At 36.6% G+C, this 23,087-nt stretch overlaps 1 protein-coding gene and 1 pseudogene across 2 annotated transcripts; one reads left to right on the top strand and one right to left on the bottom strand.

The window, feature by feature from the left end:
- The first annotated feature begins 288 nt into the window (after positions 1-288).
- LOC114271166 (indole-3-acetaldehyde oxidase) lies at positions 289-19,546 on the top strand. Its single transcript, XM_028212776.2, has 10 exons — positions 289-839; positions 2,177-3,808; positions 4,276-4,535; positions 4,688-4,897; positions 5,549-5,767; positions 7,075-8,040; positions 9,817-9,912; positions 10,574-10,672; positions 17,352-17,541; positions 19,139-19,546. The coding sequence occupies exons 1-10, from the start codon at positions 680-682 to the stop codon at positions 19,351-19,353; spliced, it is 4,047 nt and encodes a 1,348-aa protein (XP_028068577.2). The 5' UTR covers positions 289-679; the 3' UTR covers positions 19,354-19,546.
- Positions 13,167-16,375, bottom strand: LOC145807851 (urease accessory protein G pseudogene; annotated as a pseudogene). Its single transcript, XR_014351275.1, has 2 exons — positions 15,399-16,375; positions 13,167-13,192 (listed from the first exon to the last, which is right to left on the bottom strand). The product of XR_014351275.1 is annotated as an urease accessory protein G pseudogene (transcript).
- Positions 19,547-23,087: the final 3,541 nt, after the last annotated feature.

Consider the following 23,087-nt stretch of genomic DNA (forward strand, 5'->3'; position numbering starts at 1 on the left):
AATAAAATATCACATTTAAATTATAATGATTTTACTTTTTATCTCATAATTATTAAATCAATAAAAAATAATTAAAACTTATCTAAAACACAATTTTTTTATAAGTCTCGTTAGCCACTTATACATTTTAATAAAAAAAAGTCAAAATATCTTTATAAATTATTATATCATTCTCTTTATTTTTTTACATATTTTTTTTTTATAAAAAATTAAAAAACTATTAAAATTATCTATCTCCAACCGAGGTTTAAAATAACTAAAAAAAACAGGCTAAATTAATTGATGCAAAGGAGGGCTGAATTTAAAACAAGGGTGCAGCTTACCATAAGGAAACCACAAAGCAAAGCAGAGCATCAGACACTCTCACTGACCCCTACAAATTATTCATTTTTCTGCAACAGTTGAGAAAATGACAAAAGCCATTACAGGAGGAGTGTTTTTTTTATCATTTTACTTCACAATTATCGATTCTCTACTCCACGCCACCACTAGAAATTCATCAAACGATATAGACAGAGATTTGACCCCAGCAAAAATGTGAAACTCTTTGTAAACTGACATCACTGTGGATGTCAGCATATGCCTACGATTTTGCACCCTTGTTCTTCAATTTTGGGTATTTTGTTGTTGGAGAGAGAGAGAGAGAGACAGAGAGAGCTTGGCTGTGCCTTGGTTGGTGATGGAGGAGAGAGAAACAGCGATAAGAAGAAGAGAGAATCTTCTCTTTGCTGTTAATGGAGAGAGGTTTGAGCTCTCCACAGTCGATCCTTCTACTACTTTGCTCCAATTCTTGCGATCCCAAACTCGGTTCAAGAGTGTCAAGCTCAGTTGTGGTGAAGGTCTCTCTCTCTCTCTCTCTCTCTCTCTATATATATATATATATATATATTAGTTTTTTCTATGTCATGTGTATGTATTGGTGGGAATTGATGGATGGCAATTTGGGTTTCTTTTGCATTGATTAGTTGGTTGGTTGGTTGGTTGGTTGATGGGTTAAGGGATTTTCTTATCCTGAAAGTTTGACTATCTAGTAGTGTTCTGTTATTTTGATTTCGATCATGTAGCCATCATCAGCACACCTTCACAAAGCTCTTCTTTGAGCTCTCTCTGTCTCATACTCTATTAAAATATTGATTCATGTATATATGTTGAGAATTTGGATTTGGATTTAGTACAGTTCAGCAGCAAAATGTGGAGATCTATTTTCTGTAAATCTGCAATCCCCAAACAAAATGCCAGATTCATTCATGACCTCCATGGCTGCTTCCCTTAAAATTGTTATCTAGTACTGGTTTTCAATCGGCCAAGAGGATGAAGTTAGGGAAAGAAAAAAGGAGGTGGTATGAGTGCTTGTGGGCAGCAATGGTGATGAATCAATCAATGATGACTCTTGTTATCAACAAAGCACAACACTAGAACAAAAATACCGACTCTAGCTTCAATAACAAAGCCAAATAAGACAAATGGCCATGAGAAGAATGGAAGTCATGTTGTTTTTTCTTCCTACGCAATTGTTGAGTCACTGAAAATGGTGATCAAATCCATCCATTGATTTATCACTACTTCTACAATGTTGTTGAACTTGTGCAACTCAGCCCGCAATGTGCAATTCAAAACGTCATCACTCGAGGTTTAGACATGGTGGAAAATTTAGGGGTGGTGGTACAGGCAATAAAGGAGTTGATGGGGGGAGAAGAGAGAAAAGTGAGGACTAAAGTACACGAATGAGTGGATAGAGAGACGGATTTGGGGGAGAGTGTTCATGGGGATTGTTCAATGGTCACAAAGTACGCATGTAACCATTGTTGGTCCAAAATTTTGACAAGCAGTTATTAATTAGACTAAATTGATACAATGTGAAAAATTGCAAGCAAAATTTGTCGCAATTGGAACTATGGGAATTAAATTGACACATGTTGTAAAGTATAGGGATCACTTGTGTAATTTTCCCTTAGTTTTACTTTCTTTTTCCTTAATTTCACTTCTCTTGGCAACCAAGAATCAGGTCACATTAAGTCTTCTGGTTATGCTACTTTCTGTCAATTGTCTTGGGTTTATAACAATCTCTCTAAGTGTTCCTTGGTATTGACAAGGGTTAACAGGTTTGAATTTTTGTTTAAAAGTCTCATATCTTCATTTATCTGATAATAGTTTTTTCAAATTTTTATGGTCACAGGTGGTTGTGGTGCTTGTGTTGTTCTACTGTCGAAGTATAATCCCGTGGATGAAGAAGTTGAAAATTTTACAGTAAGTTCATGTCTTACCCTTCTTTGCAGTGTAGACAAGTGTTCAATTACTACAACTGAAGGCCTTGGAAATAGTAAAGATGGGTTTCACCCAATCCACCAAAGGTTTGCTGGTTTTCATGCTTCTCAATGTGGATTTTGTACACCTGGAATGTGCATTTCGCTCTTCTCGGCTCTTATCAACGCTGAAAAAGCACCACGGGCAGAGCCCCCTCCAGGATTCTCCAAGCTGACAGTTTCAGAAGCTGAAAAGGCTATTGCGGGAAATCTCTGTCGATGTACTGGGTATCGGCCCATTGTTGATGCCTGCAAAAGCTTTGCCGCTGATGTTGACATGGAAGATTTGGGAATCAATTCTTTTTGGAAGAAAGGAGAGAGTAATGAAGTGAAGGCAAGTAAATTACCATTTTACAACCCAAGTGATCAGATTTGTACATTTCCTGAGTTCTTGAAAAACGAAATTAGATCTTCTATGCTTTTGAGTTCCAAAAGTAATTCTTGGTATCAGCCAGTTAATGTTAAGGAGCTTATGAGCATGCTGCTGGCTGAAAATGATACACGGGTTAAATTAGTTGTTGCTAACACAGGGACTGGTTATTACAAGGAAGTAGATCACTACGACAAATACATTGATCTGAGGCACATTCCTGATCTCTCAATGATTAGAAGGGATCAGATGGGGATCATAATTGGAGCAACTGTGACGATCTCTAAAGCTATCTTAACTTTGAAGGAAGTAAACAATGGTGAGTTTCATTCACAAGGTGAGTTAGTGTTCCAAAAAATTGCCAACCATATGGAGAAGATTGCTTCAGGGTTCATCCGAAACTCGGGTAGTATAGGGGGAAATTTGGTAATGGCACAACGGAATTATTTTCCTTCAGATATTGCTACGATACTTCTTGCTGTGGATTCAGCGGTGAATATAATGACAGATCTCAAACATGAAAAGCTTACATTGGAGGAGTTCTTGGGAAGACCTCCTTTAGATCCTAGAAGTGTGCTTTTAAGTATACAGATTCCATGTTGGGAAACAGCTAGAAATGGTTCCACAAAAACTGACACGAAGTTACTGTTTGAAACCTATCGTGCTGCACCTCGATCCCTAGGGAATGCTTTGGCTTATTTAAATGCTGCTTTCTTGGCTGAAGTTACTTCATGTAAAACTTCTAATGGAGTTATTATAGACAATATTCAATTGGCTTTTGGTGCTTACGGTACTAAACATGCAATAAGGGCAAGAAAGGTCGAGGAATGCTTAGCTGGAAAACTGTTAAACATTGATGTTCTTTTTGAAGCTATTAAATTACTTGAAGCCACAATTGTGCCCGAAATCGGTACTTCAAGAGCTGCTTACAGGTCAAGCTTGGCTGTTGGTTTTCTCTTTGAGTTCCTTCGTCCCTTCATTGATGTTTGTGGTGAATTAACTAATGGCCTGGTAGATGGATTTAATGAAAACCAAGCATTGTCGTTGTCTGCAAAACAGGTGGTGGAATCAAACCAAAAGTACTATCCGGTGGGTGAACCAATTACAAAATCTGGTGCTGCTATCCAAGCTTCTGGTTTGTACTGCCCTTTATTTTTGTTTTGACATGCATGGCTTACTTCATACTGCCACGCTCATTTATTCATTTCAATGAATGCTTGCAGTTGGAGAGATGTATCTTGTTTGATATAAGGCCAGGTGTTACAGAGTCCAAAAGATTTTTAATGATGTTAACTTCTAGCTCTGATCAGCTGAATTGAAATGTGTTTTTAGATTAACAACTTCAAAAAAAAAAAAAAAAATTCTTCTTATTTTTGTTTTCTACGCTTTCCTCCCTTCCTCTAGTGTATTTTTGTTTTTTGTTTTTGTTTTTGTTTTTTTTTTCCCCGTGTCTAGAATATAAAACTTGCAAGGGGTTTTATTTAATTGGATATTATTTCTATTGTTTTCGCCTTTATTTATTTTTCACAGAATGTTGTCTCTTCAACCCTCAAGCAATACAACTTTTCATCTTACTTGTAATTTGATTGGCCAAATTTGCAGGTGAAGCTGTCTATGTGGATGATATTCCTTCGCCAACAAACTGCCTTCATGGTGCATTCATTTATAGCACAAAGCCTTTGGCACGGGTAAAGAGTGTCAAAATTAAATCTGAGTCACAACAAGATGGCATAGCTGGAGTTATTTCTTACAGAGATATCCCTAATGGTGGGAGCAATATAGGTGCTCAGGCCATGTTTGGTCCTGAACCTTTATTTGCTGATGATCTTACTAGGTGTACTGGCCAGGCCCTTGCATTTGTGGTAATTCCGTGTTTCAATTGTTTCTATTTGATAATCTAATTGGTCTATATTCTATCATTGGTCTATATATAATGGATATATACAAGAAAAGGTATTCCATTTTTTTCTTCTGGTTATTGTCTTATATGTAGTAAGTTGAACGTTGTTTTTAGGTTGCAAATACTCAGAAGGTTGCAGATATGGCTGCAGATACTGCCTTGGTTGATTATGACACTGAAAATTTGGAACCCCCTATTTTAACCCTTGAAGAGGCTGTTGAGAGATCAAGTTTTTTTGTAGTCCCTCCTTTCCTAAATCCGGCACCGGTTGGTGACTTCTCTAAAGGAATGGCTGAAGCTGATCACAAGATTCTCTCTGCCAAGGTACTTGTGATAATTTTATTTCTTCTTTTTTCCTGTTATTTATTTATTTTTGATTTTTTCCCCATTTCTATGGGATATATTTTAAAAATGATCATTTCAAATTTGACATTGTTATAATGATTAAGAACTTTGTGGGGTACAAACTCTCATAATGTTTGCTTCTAAGAAGCACAAACACTTCTAAGAAGGTGGCATATCACTCATCAGACACTTCCCAACGACTGTCAAATACACGTCCAAATATGTCCTACTATTTAAAAAAATTTCTAGACTCGTATATGCTTTGAAAGCTTGGAGAACGCATGTCTATCGCTTAAACACACATGAAACACACTAAAAATTTGAATAAAATGATTTAGAATCTAATGATAAAAGAAAAGCAATGTAAATTTAGACATATTCTCCTCCTTCAAACATTAAAAGTTATTATATTTGAATAAAATATTCATGTATATGACATATAGTTATTGTTTATCCTTAAATATAACATATAAGAAATATATAAAATTATATATTTTGCTTGTACATGTCGTGTTCTACATTTTTTGAAAATTTCAGTATTGGCAGGTCCAACTGTGTCAAGTCACATGTCCGTATCTGTGCTTCTTTGGTATGCTTAAATCAAATTCCTTTCTTATTTTTGGTATGCAGATCAAACTTGGGTCTCAATACTATTTCTATATGGAAACACAGACCGCCCTTGCTATCCCAGATGAAGACAACTGCATGCTGGTTTACAGTTCTAGTCAGTGCCCTGAGTTTGCACATGCTTCAATTGCAAGCTGTCTTGGTATTCCTGAACATAATGTCCGTGTGATTACAAGAAGAGTTGGAGGAGGTTTCGGTGGCAAGGCCATAAGAGCTATGCCTGTAAGTATCCAATTGAATGACTATTAGAAATTAACTTTAAGAAAAATTAAAAAATGAAAATTTGTTCCTTTATGAGGATTTCATGGTGTAAGTTTCCGGACTGACTTTTTTGAAAACCTCATGGTAAACTATTGGATTTTCTTTAATTTCAGCAAACTAACTTTTTAGGATGATGCATTTGTTCTATTCACTATTCAATGAGGAAAAGTAAAAGGAGACTCTTGATTCATTCTTCTCCTCTCTTTTTTTCCTTGTATATTTTTGTTGGAAATATTCTTTTGGGTTTGCACATCATACAGTCTAGTATTTGTTTCGTCTTAGAAAATATCTTAACCAAAAAGAAAAGAAAAGAAAAGAAAAGAAAAAACTTGAAGTAAGTTTGATTCCTTTTTTTACCTTCCTTTTTGGTGTTTGTTCTTTTCCTCATTTTGCTTATTGGAAAGTGGGAAAGGTAAATTGGAAATTACCATTACATTTTCTTTTGATGGACAAAGAGAAAATAACAATTAAGAAACAGTATTAGTAGATACAAGATTCATCCTGAAGAGCCATTCTTTCTATCACATGAGCTAATTGATTTCCTTGTCGACGAATGTGTACAAGTATCACTGGTAAAACTCCTCAGAATTAATCTAATGGAGCGGATGAATGCACCTATATTGGAAAGGTCTTCCGACTGCGCCTTAACAGCTTGCACCACTGCTAGTGAATTCCCTTCCAATAGAATATAGTTCAAACCAATCTCCTTGGTGAACATAGTAGCTTTGAGTGCACTTAAAGCTTGAATATGATCTACATCTCAAACTTTATAAATTCTTTCCAAGCATGATGCAATAACGTCACCTATGTGATTTCTCACAATAACACCAATTCTTGTAGTCCCATCTTTAAACAGGGCACCATTGGAATAGGATTGCCTGCGATCACCAAAGGTGACACTGTTTCTATGGTTAACACACCGTTATTGTAGCTGGATTAGTTTTGTCCTTCACTCCAAACCACAGGGTGGGTCAGTGTAGATTTCTAAGCCCCAAGGGTTACGTGTTTTCGAACTAAACATCAGGGATAAAGTGTAATTAGCTCTTAATAATATTGTTAATGTTACTGTACTATTTGGTTATGACATTTTTTAGCCTGAAGGGGTTTTTCCCCATATATATGTTTGTTTAAAAAGTTTTTATCCTCTCTCTCTCTCTCTCTCTCTTTGGATTTTAGATCTGCTTCCTCCAGTTACTGTGGAATAATGCTTTGTTTCTGCCCTTACATGTATGAACCACTTGGTGCAAGTACTTACATGTATACTTTAGGTTGCTACAGCATGTGCACTTGCAGCACACAAATTACAGTGCCCTGTCCGGATATATCTTAATCGCAAGACTGATATGGTAATGTCAGGAGGAAGGCACCCCATGAAAATAACATACAGTGTTGGGTTCAAATCCAGTGGGAAGATCACTGCTCTACATCTTGATATATTAATCAATGGTGGATTGTCTGTAGATATAAGCCCAATCTTGCCACTGAACATGTTGGGTGCACTAAAAAAGTATGATTGGGGTGCTTTATCTTTTGATTTTAAGGTGTGCAAGACAAACCATTCTACTAAATCTGCAATGCGGGCCCCTGGGGAGGTGCAGGCATCTTTTATTGCCGAATCTGTAATAGAACATGTAGCGTCTGTGCTTTCAATGGAAGTGGATTCTGTGAGAAACAAAAATCTCCACACATTCGACAGCCTGAATATATTCTACGAGGGTAGTGCAGGTGAATCTGTGGAGTATACTTTGCCTTCTATCTGGGATAAATTGGCTAGGTCTTCATGCCTTCACCAAAGGATTGAAATGATACAACACTTCAATATGTGTAATAAATGGCGGAAAAGAGGCATTTCTCGAGTTCCTATTATACATGAAGTGATTGTGAGACCTACCCCGGGGAAAGTAAGTATTCTTCGGGATGGGTCTATTGTTGTAGAAGTTGGAGGGATTGAGTTGGGCCAGGGGCTGTGGACAAAGGTAAAACAGATGACCGCATTTGCTCTCAGTATGATACAATGTGATGGAACTGAAGAACTCTTAAAGAAAGTTCGGGTCATACAGTCAGATACCCTGAGCTTGATACAAGGGGGTTTCACTGCTGGAAGCACGACATCCGAATCAAGCTGTGAAGCAGTTAGACTTTGCTGCAATATCTTGGTTGAAAGACTAATCCCCCTTAAAGAAAAGTTGGAGGAGCAAACAGGTTCTATAAAATGGGAGGCTCTGATTCTCCAGGTATATTTATCTTCACTTTTGAATGTTTTTTTAAAAAAATTTCATTTCTTTAATGTATTAGAGTTAGAAGACTAGAAGTCATATTGCGGGGCTGATGTATGTTGCCTGTCTGAGAGTGATTCTCACTCTAAGACACTCTTGCATTTTTATATTGTGTATAATAATTGTTCACACTAACCTAATCATGCTCTTCAAATGAAAGCTTTGGCAAATGTCAGAAACTATTGTGAGAACTTTCTCAGTTTTAATGTTGTTGGTTCGTGTGCGTCCATCCAAATTGAGTTTGCGTATTCTATGGGTGACGGCATCTTGCAGTGTATAGGTGCAAGAAATTAGAATTCCAAGTATTCAAAATATGGAAGAAGAGAGTATTGAGAGAATGTGAATGTGATGGCTAATGAAGGAGGGAATGAAAGATTAAGGTTCTCTCCTTTGTTCACTTGTGTTTATACTACCTTGACTCAAAGTATAAAATAACCTTTTAGGCAAATATATTGAAATGACTAACAAGAAGGACATATTCTATCACTCCCCTTCAAGTTGGTGCATAGGTATTTCTTATGACCAAAGGACAAACAATGTGGTGAAAAACCTTACTACTGAACCCTTTAGTGATTATATCGGTCAACTAATCTTCCAAATGTCACAAAGGTCATACAAAATAATCCTTTATTCAATTTTTCCTTGATGAAATTCTTGTTGATCTCAATATGTTTGGTTCTACGCTGAACGGATTGTGGGCAATATTGATGTCAACCATCTTGTCACAATATAATTTCATATGTCCATCATCACATACCTCTAATCTCCTAGTCAAACACGAAGCCATGTAACGTCACAAATTTCATCTGCAATAGCATTATATTATGCATTTGCACTGGATCTAGCCATCACTGTCTATTTCTTGCTTCACCAAGCAACTAGATTCCCTTTTATAAATTTACTGTATCAAGAAGTAGATCGTCTATCATTAACTGGATCAGCCCAGTTTTAATCAAATCAATAAATGCCTCAATCTCAAGTGAACATGGTTGAAAAGCAAGATTCCTTTCCTTGGAGTTGACTTAAGGTACCTCAAAATACGACAAACAACACCATAGTGTGCATAACAAGAATCATGCATAAACTGACTGACAACTCCCACTAAATATGCAATATCTAGTAGAGTATAAAAGAGATATATCAGTCTCTCTGGTACCTCTCCTTGTGTATTGTCACCAACACCACTGCTTGACTTGACTTGGAAAGGATTTCAAAGAAAGAAAGACTGCAGAGAGCCAAGCAGTCGGCAAGGATTTCAAAGATGACGGGGTCCTCTGGATGGTAAGTCAAGTAGGAGCTTTTTGGTGGTTGGAGGGCATTTGTATGTTTGTGTGTGAGGAAGAGAGAGAAGGGGTACGTGGAGAGCAAATCATGGAGGCTTTCTCAATGATTTTTTTTGGAGTTTGGAGGAGGGAATTGAGTGCGTCACTTGATTTCATTGGTAGAACTCACAACTGAGGGGGAGGGGCACTTTAGCCTCTTTTTTTTTGTCTTGGGGTATAATATTAGCTTACTCCTGTAGCAGGTTGGTTTACTTCCATATTATCAAGTTGGTTTTGTATATTTGAGATAATGAGATTTCCAATGATAAATTGTCAACAAAATGTTTGCTCAATTTTTTGGACTAGATTTTATATGCTGGTTGATAATCATGTTTTACAAAATGCGACAATAGAATAGTTTGAGGTTTTTGCTATGATGCTGTCTCACTTTTTTGTGATGTTCTAAATGCAGGCACATTTGCAAGCTGTGAACTTATCAACAAGTTCTTTCTATGTGCCTGACTTCACTTCTATGCAATATCTGAATTATGGTGTTGCAGTGAGCGAGGTAAGTTCAAGTTCGTCTGTTACTCATTTGTATCTTATCTTGAATTTTTTTTAAAATTTGTGTTCTTTTATGCTTTCCCATTTATTGAACTACACACTGAGCAGTGCTCCTCGAATGCTAAGTATTTCGCTATTGCATACTGTTGAGAGTGATACTGCAATCATTCTAGGAATTGTGTGTCCTGGCCTATGTTAACTGAAATGCAGATTGTTCTGGTACGAGAAACGGGAATGGAAATGTGGTACATCAAGTGCTCTAAAATGTGATATGATAGGGCTAGGCTTGTATATATCAAACTATCAGAATTTAAAGTACTCCTATACCTATGAGCAATTGTCTATAATACCTAGACATCGAATAAAATATTGTCTATTATTTTCAAATTAATCATATATAAAAATAAAAATAAAAACATTTCTATGAGTATTACATCCCAATTTTTTTTTTACATTTTTTCTTCTGCCAAAAATCCACTCTCTAGATTTTAGTTCGTTGTATGATTTTTTATCCTCAAAAAGTAAAAATGGAAAAAAAATGTACCATATTTCAGGAAGTACGTTCCACACTATAAATAGCTAGGTATTAACATTTTTTGGTAACAAAATGGTCTGCCGTATCGTAATATCAAATTGAATAATAAAAATGGCACTGGGTTTTGCAGGTGGAAGTAAACCTCTTGACTGGAGAAACTAGTATTTTGCAAGCAGATATTATCTATGATTGCGGGCAGAGTATGAACCCTGCTGTGGATTTGGGACAGGTTGGCCTGACTGCCATAGTATTTTAAACTCAATTCCAATCCCAAAGTACTTGTCCTTTGTTGTTTTCTCATATGCACTGTAATTTCATTTAGTACAAGATCATATTCTATTAATTGCAAAAAGTTGAGTTTTTGCAAGAGGTAAGTTTTTACAAGTAAAAATGCTCAATATAATTCATCACTGATTGTAGGGTGTGAGAATATATTGTGTATTTTCTATTATTTTCCAAATTAGGCATGATTGTGGTTGTACAACTTAGAGTCTTATTAGAAGTATGGTTGTGTTAGAGTCCTATTAGAGGCATAATTGTATTCTCCCTTTTGGTTTAGGATTTCGGGCTGTATAATCTAAGGTCTGATTGTAATCATTCACACGTTGAATATACGAGATACAAAAAGCTTTCAGGAATCTTACATGGTATTAGAGCCATGTTTGAAACCCTAAGTCTGGCCGGCATCCACGCCTGTTGTTCGAAGTTGTCGCCTGTTGTTCGAAGTCGTCTCTGTTCTCTGGTCTTTTTCACAGTCGCGACTTAGGGTACGTGGGTCTCTCTGGTTCGTGGGTCGCGATCATCTTCAGTCATCATCAGCAACTCGCGATCAGCTTCACCCCCGCTCTACCCATTGGGCTGGTTTGGTTCGCGTTCTTCACTATCTCAGGGATACTATCTTTCAGGGCTTATTATTGTCCTCTACTTTCTCTTTGGACTTGGTAGCCTATGCTGACTCTGATTGGGTTGGTGATGTTACTGATCGTAAGTCTATGTCTGGTTTCTGTATGTTTCTTGGATATTCCTTAATCTCTTGGAAAAGCAAGAAACAATCAATCGTTGCTCGCTCTACTGCCGAAATTGAGTATCGTGCTATGGCTCATGCCACTGCTGAGATTTTTTGGCTTTGTTGTCTCTCGTCTGATTTGGGTGTCTCTCAGTCTTCTCCGACCTCTCTCTATTGTGACAATCGCAGTGCTGTTCAGATTGCTCACAATACTGCCTTTCATGAGCGGACAAAATATATTGAGATTGATTGTCACTTTGTTCGCCAACATCTGCAGTCTGCTTCTATCTCGCTTCTTTTCATCCCTTCGGTTTTACAACTTGCGGACTTCTTCACCAAGACTCACACTATCGTTCGGTTTCAGTTTCTTCTTAGCAAACTCTTAGTGTTTTCTGCTAAAACACATTGAGTTTGAGCGGGGGTGTGAGAATATATTGTGTATTTTCTATTATTTTTCAAATTAGGCATGATTGTGGTTGTACAACTTAGAGTCTTATTAGAAGTATGGTTGTGTTAGAGTCCTATTAGAGGCACAATTGTATTCTCCCTTTTGGTTTAGGATTTAGGGCTATATAATCTAAGGTCTTATTAGAAGGGATGTTTGTCTGCTTTGTCTGTGTTTGCCTCATCTTCTCAGCAATTGCTGATTAAGTTCTACGCTCCTTCTCTGAGTACCATTCGACCTCCCGCCGATTCTACTGTATCTGCTCCGGCTCCTGATCTTGACTTGGCTTCCTTGACTGCTCAGATTAGTCAGCTTCAACATACATTGTCTACCTCCCAGCCATCTCAATCTGCCTCCGTTGTTTCATCTCTTCATTCAGGTTTGCTTGGGTCTCCTTCAGGTATCTCTTCGTCTGTCTGGCTTTTTTACTCTGGTGCCTCTCATCATATAACTCCTCATCTCTCTTTACTTCAGAATTGTACTTCTCATTCCTCTCCTATTACTGTTAATACTGCTAATGGGTCTGGTATGTCAGTTATATCTGTTGGGTCTGTCCTACCATCTGCTATGTCTGCAGTCTCTATTCCATCTGTTTTATATGTTCCTCTGTTATCTGTCAGTTTATTATCTATTAGTCAACTTGATGCCTCTGGTTTTGATGTTATCTTTTCTTCTTCTATTTGTTCTGTATAGGATCGGATGTCCAAGCAGCAGATTGGGACTGGTCGTAGAGTTGGAGACCTCTATGTGGTGGAGAGCTTGCATCTGCCTATGACTACCTCTCCGACTACCTTTTCTTCTTTTCAGTTAGATTCTCTGTCCAGTCCTTTCTATTTGTGGCATTCCAGATTAGGGCATTTGTCTGCTGACCGCTTACGGTCTAGCTCAGTCAGGTATATTGGGCAAAGTTTCTCCTAGTCAACTTACCGAGTGTCGGGGGTGTAAACTTGCCAAAATGACAGCCTTACCTTTCCGTAACAGTACTTCTATATCTACTACACCATTTTCTTTAGTTCATACCGATGGCTGGGGCCCTTCTCTTGTTCTCACCAAGGGGGGTTCTGCATACTATGTGTCATTTGTTGATGATTGCACCCGTTACACTTGGGTTTATCTTGTGACTCATAAGTCTGACTTCTATCAGATATACCGTACTTTTCAGTCTATGATTACTACTCAATTTGGGTCTACAATTAAAGTGTTACGGTCTGACTTGGGTGGGGAATATTTTAAAAATGAGTTTTGTGAGTATTTGACCAATTTGGATACTATTCACCAAACTTTCTGTACAAATACACCTGTAAAATAAATTGATAGAGAGAGAATAAACTGTATGTATTATTGATTCATATATTGTTATGTTTACAATGATTCCTATATATAGAAGAGAAGAATAGGTAGTAGGTGGAGTAGGTGAAATGGAGTAGGTGAAGTGGGTGGAGTAGGTGTAGTGGAGTAGGTGAAGTGGTTGAAGTAGGTGATAGGTTTTAACAGCCCCCCGCAAACTCAAGGGGGATAGGAACTAACCAACTTGAGTTTGGAGAGAGTAACAAAACAAGAAAATAGATTAATACATAAAATAAAAGAGGATAGGAGACACTGTATGGTCGTGTCAGACCGTTGGTGAAGACACTGTATGGTGGTGTCATAACGGTGTAGAGGACACTGTATGGTGGTGTCATAACGTTGTAGAGGACACTGTATGGTGGTGTCAGACCGTTGGTGAAGACACTGTATGGTGGTGTCAGACTGATGTAAAAGACAGTTTATGGGGTCATGTCGGACCGTTGTAGCAGATAATGTTGTGACAGTTGTTGTGACAGTTTACAGAGTCTTGCTGGACCCTTGTAGAAACTAACCGGAATCAATGTCGGGACAATTTACAGAGTCTTGTCGGACCCATGAAGGAGCTAATCGGAATCAATGTCGGGACAGTTTACAGAGTCTTGTCGGACCCTTGTAGAAACTAACCGGAATCAATGTTGGGACAGTTTACAGAGTCTTGTCGGACCCATGAAGGAGCTAACCGGAATCAATGTCGGGACAGTTTACAGAGTCTTGTCGGACCCATGAAGGAGCTAACCGGAATCAATGTCGAGACAGTTTACAGAGTCTTGTCGGACCCATGAAGGAGCTAACCGGAATCAATGTCGGGACAGTTTACAGAGTCTTGTCGGACCCTTAAAAAATCGCACCCTCAAAAGGTGTGCCCAATCTTTCAAAAGGCGTGCCATCAAAAAGCGTGCCCAATCCATAAAAAGACGTGCCATCAAAAGGCGAGCCCAAGTCATAAAAAGGTGTGCTGGACATGATGGCGAGGCGCGTCACCACATTGGCTTGCGCGCCCGTTTTGTCGTCTGGCGGCAAGTGGTGCGCGATGCGCGTGTCTGCCCTTTGTGTTCTGAGAGAGATACTCTGTAACACTCTGTTGCCAATCCTTCTCTGAAAGTACCAGTCGGAAATCGCTGCTTCGCTGAAACACACAGCAACCCAAAAACATGGCCTCTTCTTCCCGTCCAGCGACCCAGAACATGGCCTCCTCTTCCCGTGGTCTGCTCACGCTCTTTCCAGACCTGAACGAGTCCACAAGAGAAATAACTGGTGCGGTGGCCAGTGAACCGCAACCAAACACCTCTGGTTTTGCTCCGTTGAACTTTCCGATGCGGTCTGTGAAGCAAAAAATGGCAGTCCAAACGGATATTGAAGCCAATCAGTATACTTTGAAGTCATGTGTGGAAACCATGACTGCGGTAACAAACTTGTCGCACCGGCTTCAAAGTAGGACAAATGAGGTGCAGCAGTTAAACGCCCAACTGGCTCTGCTCCAACGCATGTATAAGGATGCGCGAGCAGAGATAAGTGTGCTAAAGGCAGAAAACAAGGAGCTGAAGCGGAAGGCCACTGTGATGTTCCGATTTGGAGGTCCGCCATATGCGGCAATGGAGGAGTATGGGGGAGTGAACGTGCTCGGCGGCGTGGGAAACACGGAGGCAGCACCGTCAAGGACCGCCCAGGACGGAGGCAAGAAGAAAAGACCGACGTCAGAGTAGAGAAGAAAAAATCCCACTGTGGGTGTGGTTGTTTTGTTGTGGTTTTGTTTGTTTGTTTGTTTGTTTTTTTTTTTTTTTTTTTTTTTTTTTTTTTTTGATGTAGAATGGTGAGCGGGGTGAATCCCTGATATGAATAAAACAAGTGTGTTTTGCAAACTCGAATGGAAGGTGTGGTAAGGCAGAAAAATCAACTGGAATGAATATAGTTTTGTTTTGTTTTTGTTTTGTGTTGTTTTTTTTTTTTTTTTTTTTTTTGGTGAAAATAATAATAATAATAATAAATAAAATGAAGTGTTGGAAGCCAGTGGAATCAATGAAGGCTAGTATAATATATTTGAGTGGGGAAAAGAATGATGAGTATGTTGATTATATAATAAAATAAAAGTGGGTATTTGAAAGAGATTAAAAGTGGTTTGGAGAAAATAAATAAAAATAATAGATTTTGAAATCAAACGTGGAGCAGACAGAGGGACAAGCCCATGTGAGAAAGTGGAGAGAGGGCTGGGTATGCATATGAGCATGTTTGGTGCTGGTGGAACTGGGTTTGATATATGGAGGAGGTAGTTTGATATATGGAGGAGGTAGTGGAGAATTATTTTATTGGAGAGGGGCAGGAAGTGGGAATAAAGAGAATAAAAAGGAGAGCATTCAGCTCCAACTGCTTGTGCAAGGTCAGTCTTGTTTATTACAAGGAGGTCAGCTTGTGTAATTCCCGGGCCTCCTTTTCGAGGTATTTTATCACCACCAGATACATCAATTATATCAATGATATAGTCAGCCAGTTCTCTGCTGAAGTTGGCAGCCAAATTATCTCCCCCAGATTCACAGAGAAGTATATCCGCTTTATACAAGTTAGAGAGCTCCTCAAGGGGGCCAAGATTTATGCTGATGTCTTCACGAATGGCAGCGTGTGGGCAGCCCCCAGTTTCCACAGCTCGTATCCTTTCCTCTGGAAGTGCTCCATGCTTCACCAAGAATTCACCATCCTCTTTTGTGAATATATCATTTGTTACTGCCTCAAGACTGTACTTGTCCCGCAAGAATTGACACAAAGCCAGCATTAAAGCAGTTTTCCCAGTACCGACAGGTCCACCAATACCAACAGTGAAAGCTCTTTCCCTGAAATCCCTAGTCACAAGAGGCGGTGCCCTTCTGCTGAAATACCCAGGTGAGTAAATGGGTTCATGTGAGTGTGGTGCCAGTCCATCATGGCTGTGGTACACCTTACCATCTGGGCCCACCCATGATGTTGTTTCTGTTGAATCCCCATGAGAGTGGTCGTGGGTTTGATGATGGTGATGATGATGATGATGATGATCGTGTTTATGATCATCATCATGATGGTCTTGCGCTTGGTGATTTTGTGACGCCATTGATTCTAAGCTTGCAAGATTTTAGCAGAGAGAGAGAGAATTAGGGAAGGCTTTAAAGTTTGGTGAATGAATCCATCATGGTGAGTTGTTGAAGAATCTGCCATGAAAGAAGAAATTAAGGAAATTTGGGTTTGTCCGGCGGACGGCCAAGGCAAGATTGCCGCCCGCCGGTGGAACGAAATTACTAGGTTCTTAACCTAGCTCTGATACCATGTAAAATAAATTGATAGAGAGAGAATAAACTGTATGTATTATTGATTCATATATTGTTATGTTTACAATGATTCCTATATATAGAAGAGAAGAATAGGTAGTAGGTGGAGTAGGTGAAGTGGAGTAGGTGAAGTGGGTGGAGTAGGTGTAGTGGAGTAGGTGAAGTGGGTGAAGTAGGTGATAGGTTTTAACAACACCTGCCCAAAATGATTGAGCCGAGCGTAAACACCGTCATCTTCTTGAGACCTCTAGGTCTCTTCTTCTTGTAGGGATGATTAAGATGTGTTTTAGAATCTTACAATTCATGATTTGATTCATACGATTCGATATGAGTTTCAAGCAAAACGATTGATTTGTGCATTTGAATCTTAAATGAGTAAATCTTGAGATTCAATTACAATTCATTACGATTCATTAAGATTCACTATGATTCAAACAATTCAATTTTGTTCGCATAATGTATGAATTGACATTGTCTTCGCAAATTTTTTATAAAAAATCAAAAAAGAAAACTGATGATATTGATCTACATGATTTTATATATATATATACATATATACAATTTAGTTGTATTAATATTTATTCATGTTAAACAACATATGTATATTTTTGTGTATGTATGTATATAAAATTATATATTATGTTAGAGAAAGTGAATATAACGACAATTTACGATTCAATCTAATTCATGATTTGATTCACAATTTGACAACAATGATTATGACTATCAAGTTTTTATTTATTTATTTATTTTTATTGCGTTTGTATTTGCTTTGTTAGCCAAATGGAAGGTTTAATCTTTATTTACTTGCTGCTAACAGGTTGAAGGAGCCTTTGTACAAGGAGTTGGATTTTTTATGTTTGAAGAATATCTCACAAACTCTGATGGATTGGTTGTTTCGGACGGCACATGGACATACAAGATCCCAACTGTTGACAACATACCCAAACAGTTCAATGTTGAGCTACTAAACAGCGGACATCACCAAAACCGTGTTCTCTCTTCTAAAGGTATGTTTTTGAAGTTCGTTCAATTCTTTGTGAAAAAAAAAAAAAAAATCAAAACTTTCTTCGTGGATGATGCACTTAGATCACTCTGTTATTGAAATGGGGTTTGGCTAAATCCTTGGAGATGGAAGTAATGTGATATCTGTTGAAGATTTAAAAATAAATCAAAATCAAAAATGAAAAACTTTGATGGGTGTACCTGATTATTTCGAGATGGACAGAGATTTCATTTTTTGTGTAAATTAAAAAATGAAGAATATGTGAATAGCAGTGTTGGTAATTAACTGATGTAGACGAGATAGGAGAAGAGAGGAAGAGAAACACACAACCACCACGGCCTTTCCTCAAACAACATAACCAAAACTGATCAATACACTGTAAAGCTTAGCATTTATAGACTATGAACCCTAATTGAAAGAGAAAACTATTCCTGTTATTATTTGGAAACACAATTAGATATATCTTACTAATAATTATGTAATTTAACTCTTTCTGTACTCTTTGGATGACTTAATTGGTTACGAGGTTGGGCCTTCCCTTATAGGGGTTCTCCTTTTTGTATTCTTTTGCATCGTCTTGATGCTATTCTAAATATCAATAATAATAATCTATCAACCACATCTTTGAAACCAAAAGGTCTTTGAGCCCATGGGCTTCACCCTAGGCTTCCAAATCTGATGATGAACTTCTAATCAATCAAGGGCTATGCCATCATTAGCCCTCTCAACTTCTTAATACAATGCAAGTAATTTTTTCTTAAATTGTATAAGTGGATTTATTTTAGGGGGGGAATTGCGAATTAGTGGAACAAGTGAAAGCAATTGCAAAAAAAAATCTGGAGGTGCTAGTGGGATTCTTGTTTTGGTGCAAGTGAGGACATAGTTTTCACTTGCACTAGAACATAGATCCACTTGCATCTCCATTTTTTTGCAATTATTTTCACTTGTTTCCACTGGTTTGCAATCTTGGTTAAGTTTATATTCTGAAAATGATTTCATGTTAGCTGAAATGGAAACATTTTGGAATCCTTTCCGAAACAACACAACTTTTGAATTTTGGTAATGCACACCAACATAAATAAACAAGCAAAGATAATTAAATTGTATTATTCAGATCTGGATATGACAACCATCTACAATATGCCAGTAGAAATTGCATGAACTAAAAGTGAAATTATTAAAAAAATTGATAAAAGTAATTATAAGGCTGGTCTTTATCACACATATAGGTATTTTTGATGAACTTTCTATAGTGAATGATTATCACCCATCTCAATATTTAATAATACTGATGAAATACATATAATATGTTACAAAAACGTGTCTGCAAACTCCCATTTGTCCCTGTTCTGAATGATAAAGGGTATATTTGGTGCAACTTATTGTAAGTTAAAAGCTCATAATCATCATAAAGCAAAAGCTAAAAGAGCTTATTTAAGTAACTTTCGCTTAATAAGCTATAAACAGAAATTGCACCAAATAGTTTGTCACATGACTCCAAAAAAAAAATCTTAAGCAAAGCAGCTCCATAAGCTGCTCCAAACAGCACCAAGTTTTGTTTTGGTTCAGTCATTAAATTGAACTGAGACATTTTTGTGCAGCTTCTGGTGAGCCGCCATTGCTTCTGGCGGTTTCGGTTCACTGTGCAACAAGAGCAGCCATTAAAGAAGCTAGAAAACAGCTTAGTTCTTGGAAAGGGTTAGATGGGTCCAATTCAACGTTCCAGTTGGAGGTCCCAGCTACGATGCCAGTCGTGAAGGAATTCTGTGGATTAGACATTGTGGAATGGTACTTGAAAAGTTTGCTATCTAGCTGACTAAACTTCCATTCCTTTGCTGTCTGGATTGTAATTGAGTTATGTGATGAACATTATAAGCCCACAAATGTTATTGAAGAACTGTAACACTTTGTTATAGAAAGTTACTGATAAACCCTATGATTCAAATGTAATGAACGATGGAGATGACCTAGATTCATCATGGTTATACAAATATATGATTTAGGGTTTAGGTCTGGTTTGCAGCATCCCTTAAATGGAAGTAACTTTGAGCAACAGTTGCGAATGAATAATGATATCGGTGGTCTGGAATTATACCCAATATTTTGGAACATAAGCCAGTTGAAGTTGTAAGTTTTTTTATTTTTATTTTTTATTTATTTATTTATTTTTAAAGGTGAACAAAAATGAGAAAGGAAAATTAAGTTTGTGTTATGGTCACCAAAAATTAGGGTCTGTTTGGTTTCATTTCCATTTTATGATATATATATATATTTTTCATATTTTTAGGGGAAAAGAATAATTAAAAGTTTAAAAACACTATCATTTTCATTTTTGTCCAAATATTTGAGAAGTCAGAAAAGAACTTTTAAAGTGCTTCCAAAAATTAATTTGTCAAATCAAGTGTGTCAATTATACCGTTGCCTAGAGAAGGGTGCTCATATCGCTGATTGAGGATCTCTGTCTTTAAATTTTAATTACTTCTTTTTTGGAGTTTTTAAAAATAATTTTATGTTTTTTATTCATATTTTTTTAGTATTTAGTGAATTTTTTTTAATATTTTAATATTTACTTAAAAGGTATAAAATTTGAGAATTTATTTTACAAAAAAAATCACTAAAAATAAAAATATATATAAATAATACAAAAAATAAGTATATTTTCGTATTTATTGGTACTTATTGAATTTTTTAAAGATTTTTTTACAAATTTTTATTTTTTAAATACATATAGATTAGATGCATTTAAAAAAAAATTGACTAAAATATGAAAAATGTTCAAAAACATCAAAAATTCAAATTGACTAAATCAAATCAAACCAAGTCTTAAGTCGTATTAAATAGGGTTAGCTATATGAATTATTTTTCTCTATTCGACTCTATCCAAGGCCATTTCGTTAGTCAAATTAAGAAAATTCATATCTTTATTTACTACACTAGCCCACGTCGTGTGCTCTTTCCTCTAATACTTCCATTTACCGTCATTGTATCTCACCTCTTCACTACTGTCTTTATTTGTTTCCTTTGTATATGGCCAAAGCATCTCAATCTATTCTCTCTCAACTTATCTTCTATCGATACTACTTTTACACATTCTCGAATATACTCATGCCTAACTCTCTAGTCTTGCCACACATCCACCTTAACATCCTTATCTCAACAACACCTATCATATCTACATACTAGCGTATGCCCGTGCCTGAAGGCACGGTGTAATTCACAACCCATATCTAGATTAATCAGTGGGTAAAACTCTGTTGACCTCTACTACCCCTACAAAGTTTCCAAATCCAAAAACTGAATCTCTAGTTTTCATAAAATGTCAGGTTATTTCATCTAGTTTTCAAATACAGTGGAAAGAAACAAATAAATAGAAATTCATAAGACATGAATTATTAGTTTAGCTATCAGTGTCATGTGCAAATTCAAACTTCTAGGAACACTCTGTTCTCTCAACAGCCATAAAAATTAAATCATAAATAGATTGTCAATGAAAAACTCAAAATCAGGAATAGGTAAGAACAACTTACTTAGTCATAAATACTAAACACGTATTTTCTAACAAAGCAAAAACAAAAAGAGTTGTTGTCCTCCCATACACCGCCGGTACGACCATTTTCGTCCTGTACCTTTCCTTCACAGAATTTAATTTTGGGACCAAACCCAATGAAAATATGGATTTACAGAACAGTTGTTTTCTCTATCATTTCCCTCAAAGTAGAAAAATCAATGCAAAAAATCACTTCACAATTAATTTTTTTTTTTTTTATTACAAAAAATCAAATTTACGAACACTAAACACTATTAATGAAGAGAATAAACACTGATATACACTTACAATGATGTACACTTACAATGAGAAAATAAAAATCTAACAACAAACAAATAAATCAAATCCAAACAATTGCATCAAAACACATAAGATTGCAGTATACATTAATTTGAATCCAAAATAAACAAAACTGTGAATTTTCAATCAACAATGTGATAAATATTATTTAGCAATAGTTTTTTTTCACCACTCATACAATACCATTCTCCCAAACTTTACCATGTTCAACAATTTATAGTCAAACCCACAAAAAACATGAAAATTAAGCATTTAGTGCAAAAGTTCCCATTTTTCGACCACAAAATAGAACCACAATACCTAGATTGGATGCTCTTATGAACTTTGCAATGCCAAGCTAACCTGCTAAGAATTTGATAAAAACACAGATTTATAAGACATCAAAATTAAAGTGAAAGGAAAAAATGAACATAATGTTGAGAAGCATGAGCGTACTACTTGGAGATTGAAGCTTCAACGCTTCAAAAACTTTGGTCGCACAACTACCAAAGGAAACATGTTGTGATCTGATGGATTTTTTTGATCTACCAATGAGTAAGTGCGTTTCAATTAATATATCATAACAATGAGTGGGTTGTGGGATTATTTGGTGGGTTTTCTTTACTTCTACAACTTATATGCTGTTTTACATGCACATGGCTACCAAGAACAGTTACCTTGCAAACAATCACAATTTGTTATTGCTTTGCGAACAATCACAATTATCAGCCTCTTTGCGAACATCATCGAGAACAGAATCGATCAACTCAGCGCCCTCAATGTAGTGACCTTTGGCCCAATTAAAAACAAAAACAAAAAAAAACAAAAATGCTCCAAAAGAAATGTTACACTAAATGGGATGCTGAATTTGGATGAGATAGCCTCTGTTTTTGCTGAATCTAGATGGGCTAAGTCCATGATGGTGAGTGTTTGTGAAAGGTGGGAAGTTATTCGATGTGGGAAGCCTGGCAGATACAATTATTGAAGTTAAGGCTGTTAGTAAAAAAATTATGAGAGTATGGCTCTAAAGTAGCTGTTGGCTTTTAATTAAGTCACTATACGAAGATACAAAACTATAACAAATTGTATTAGGGGGAAAAAAAACCAAATGACACTAACTAATAGGGGGGGGAAAACTAACCAGTGGTAATGAGAAAAACACTAAATGGTGCGATAAAAAAAACCAACTCTAACTAGTTTACAACAAAATTGGTCACCACAACCATCTTCCTCAAACCAGTTCAAAAAACTAATGTAGTTCTTGGTGGTTGGATGGGTTTAATAAACAAATTGTGGGTTTATATTTTGTTTAAAAAATGTATTAGATCGATTCAAAAAAATGTATTAGATTGATTCAAAAAATTGTGGGTTTGGGAGAATGGAATTCTAATAATAACAATCTAAAATAACACAATGTAACTGGCCCATAAACAATCAACACAAAGAACTGGATTGTCAACACAACGAACTGGAGAACTTACCTCTGTTGAACTGAAGAACGATGCGTTTGAATTGTAGCAACACTGAACGAGAAGTTGAGAGACAGAAATTGAGTAAAACACAACATAAAAAAACACTGAAATTACCTGAACAATATTTAATCAAAAACAGAACCAGCCAAGTGATAATTATACTATTTACCCCAATCTATCAATCATTTAAGAGTTTTATTTATTTATATTTTTAAATCCATATTTCTCTCACAATCCCTGTTTCTATAACAA

Source organism: Camellia sinensis, chromosome 14 (genome assembly GCF_055761805.1).
Source record: "Camellia sinensis isolate YWXY chromosome 14, ASM5576180v1, whole genome shotgun sequence".
NCBI classification, from domain to species: Eukaryota; Viridiplantae; Streptophyta; class Magnoliopsida; order Ericales; family Theaceae; genus Camellia; species Camellia sinensis.

What these genes read in the sequence shown, in the direction of transcription:
- LOC114271166 (XM_028212776.2), top strand. Translation starts at nt 680, where the DNA reads ATGGAGGAGAGAGAAACAGCGATAAGAAGAAGAGAGAATCTTCTCTTT. An exon ending in GGGAGGCTCTGATTCTCCAG is followed by an intron (nt 8,041 to 9,816) that starts GTATATTTATCT and finishes TTCTAAATGCAG; the next exon opens with GCACATTTGCAAGCTGTGAA. An exon ending in CTGCTGTGGATTTGGGACAG is followed by an intron (nt 10,673 to 17,351) that starts GTTGGCCTGACT and finishes TGCTGCTAACAG; the next exon opens with GTTGAAGGAGCCTTTGTACA.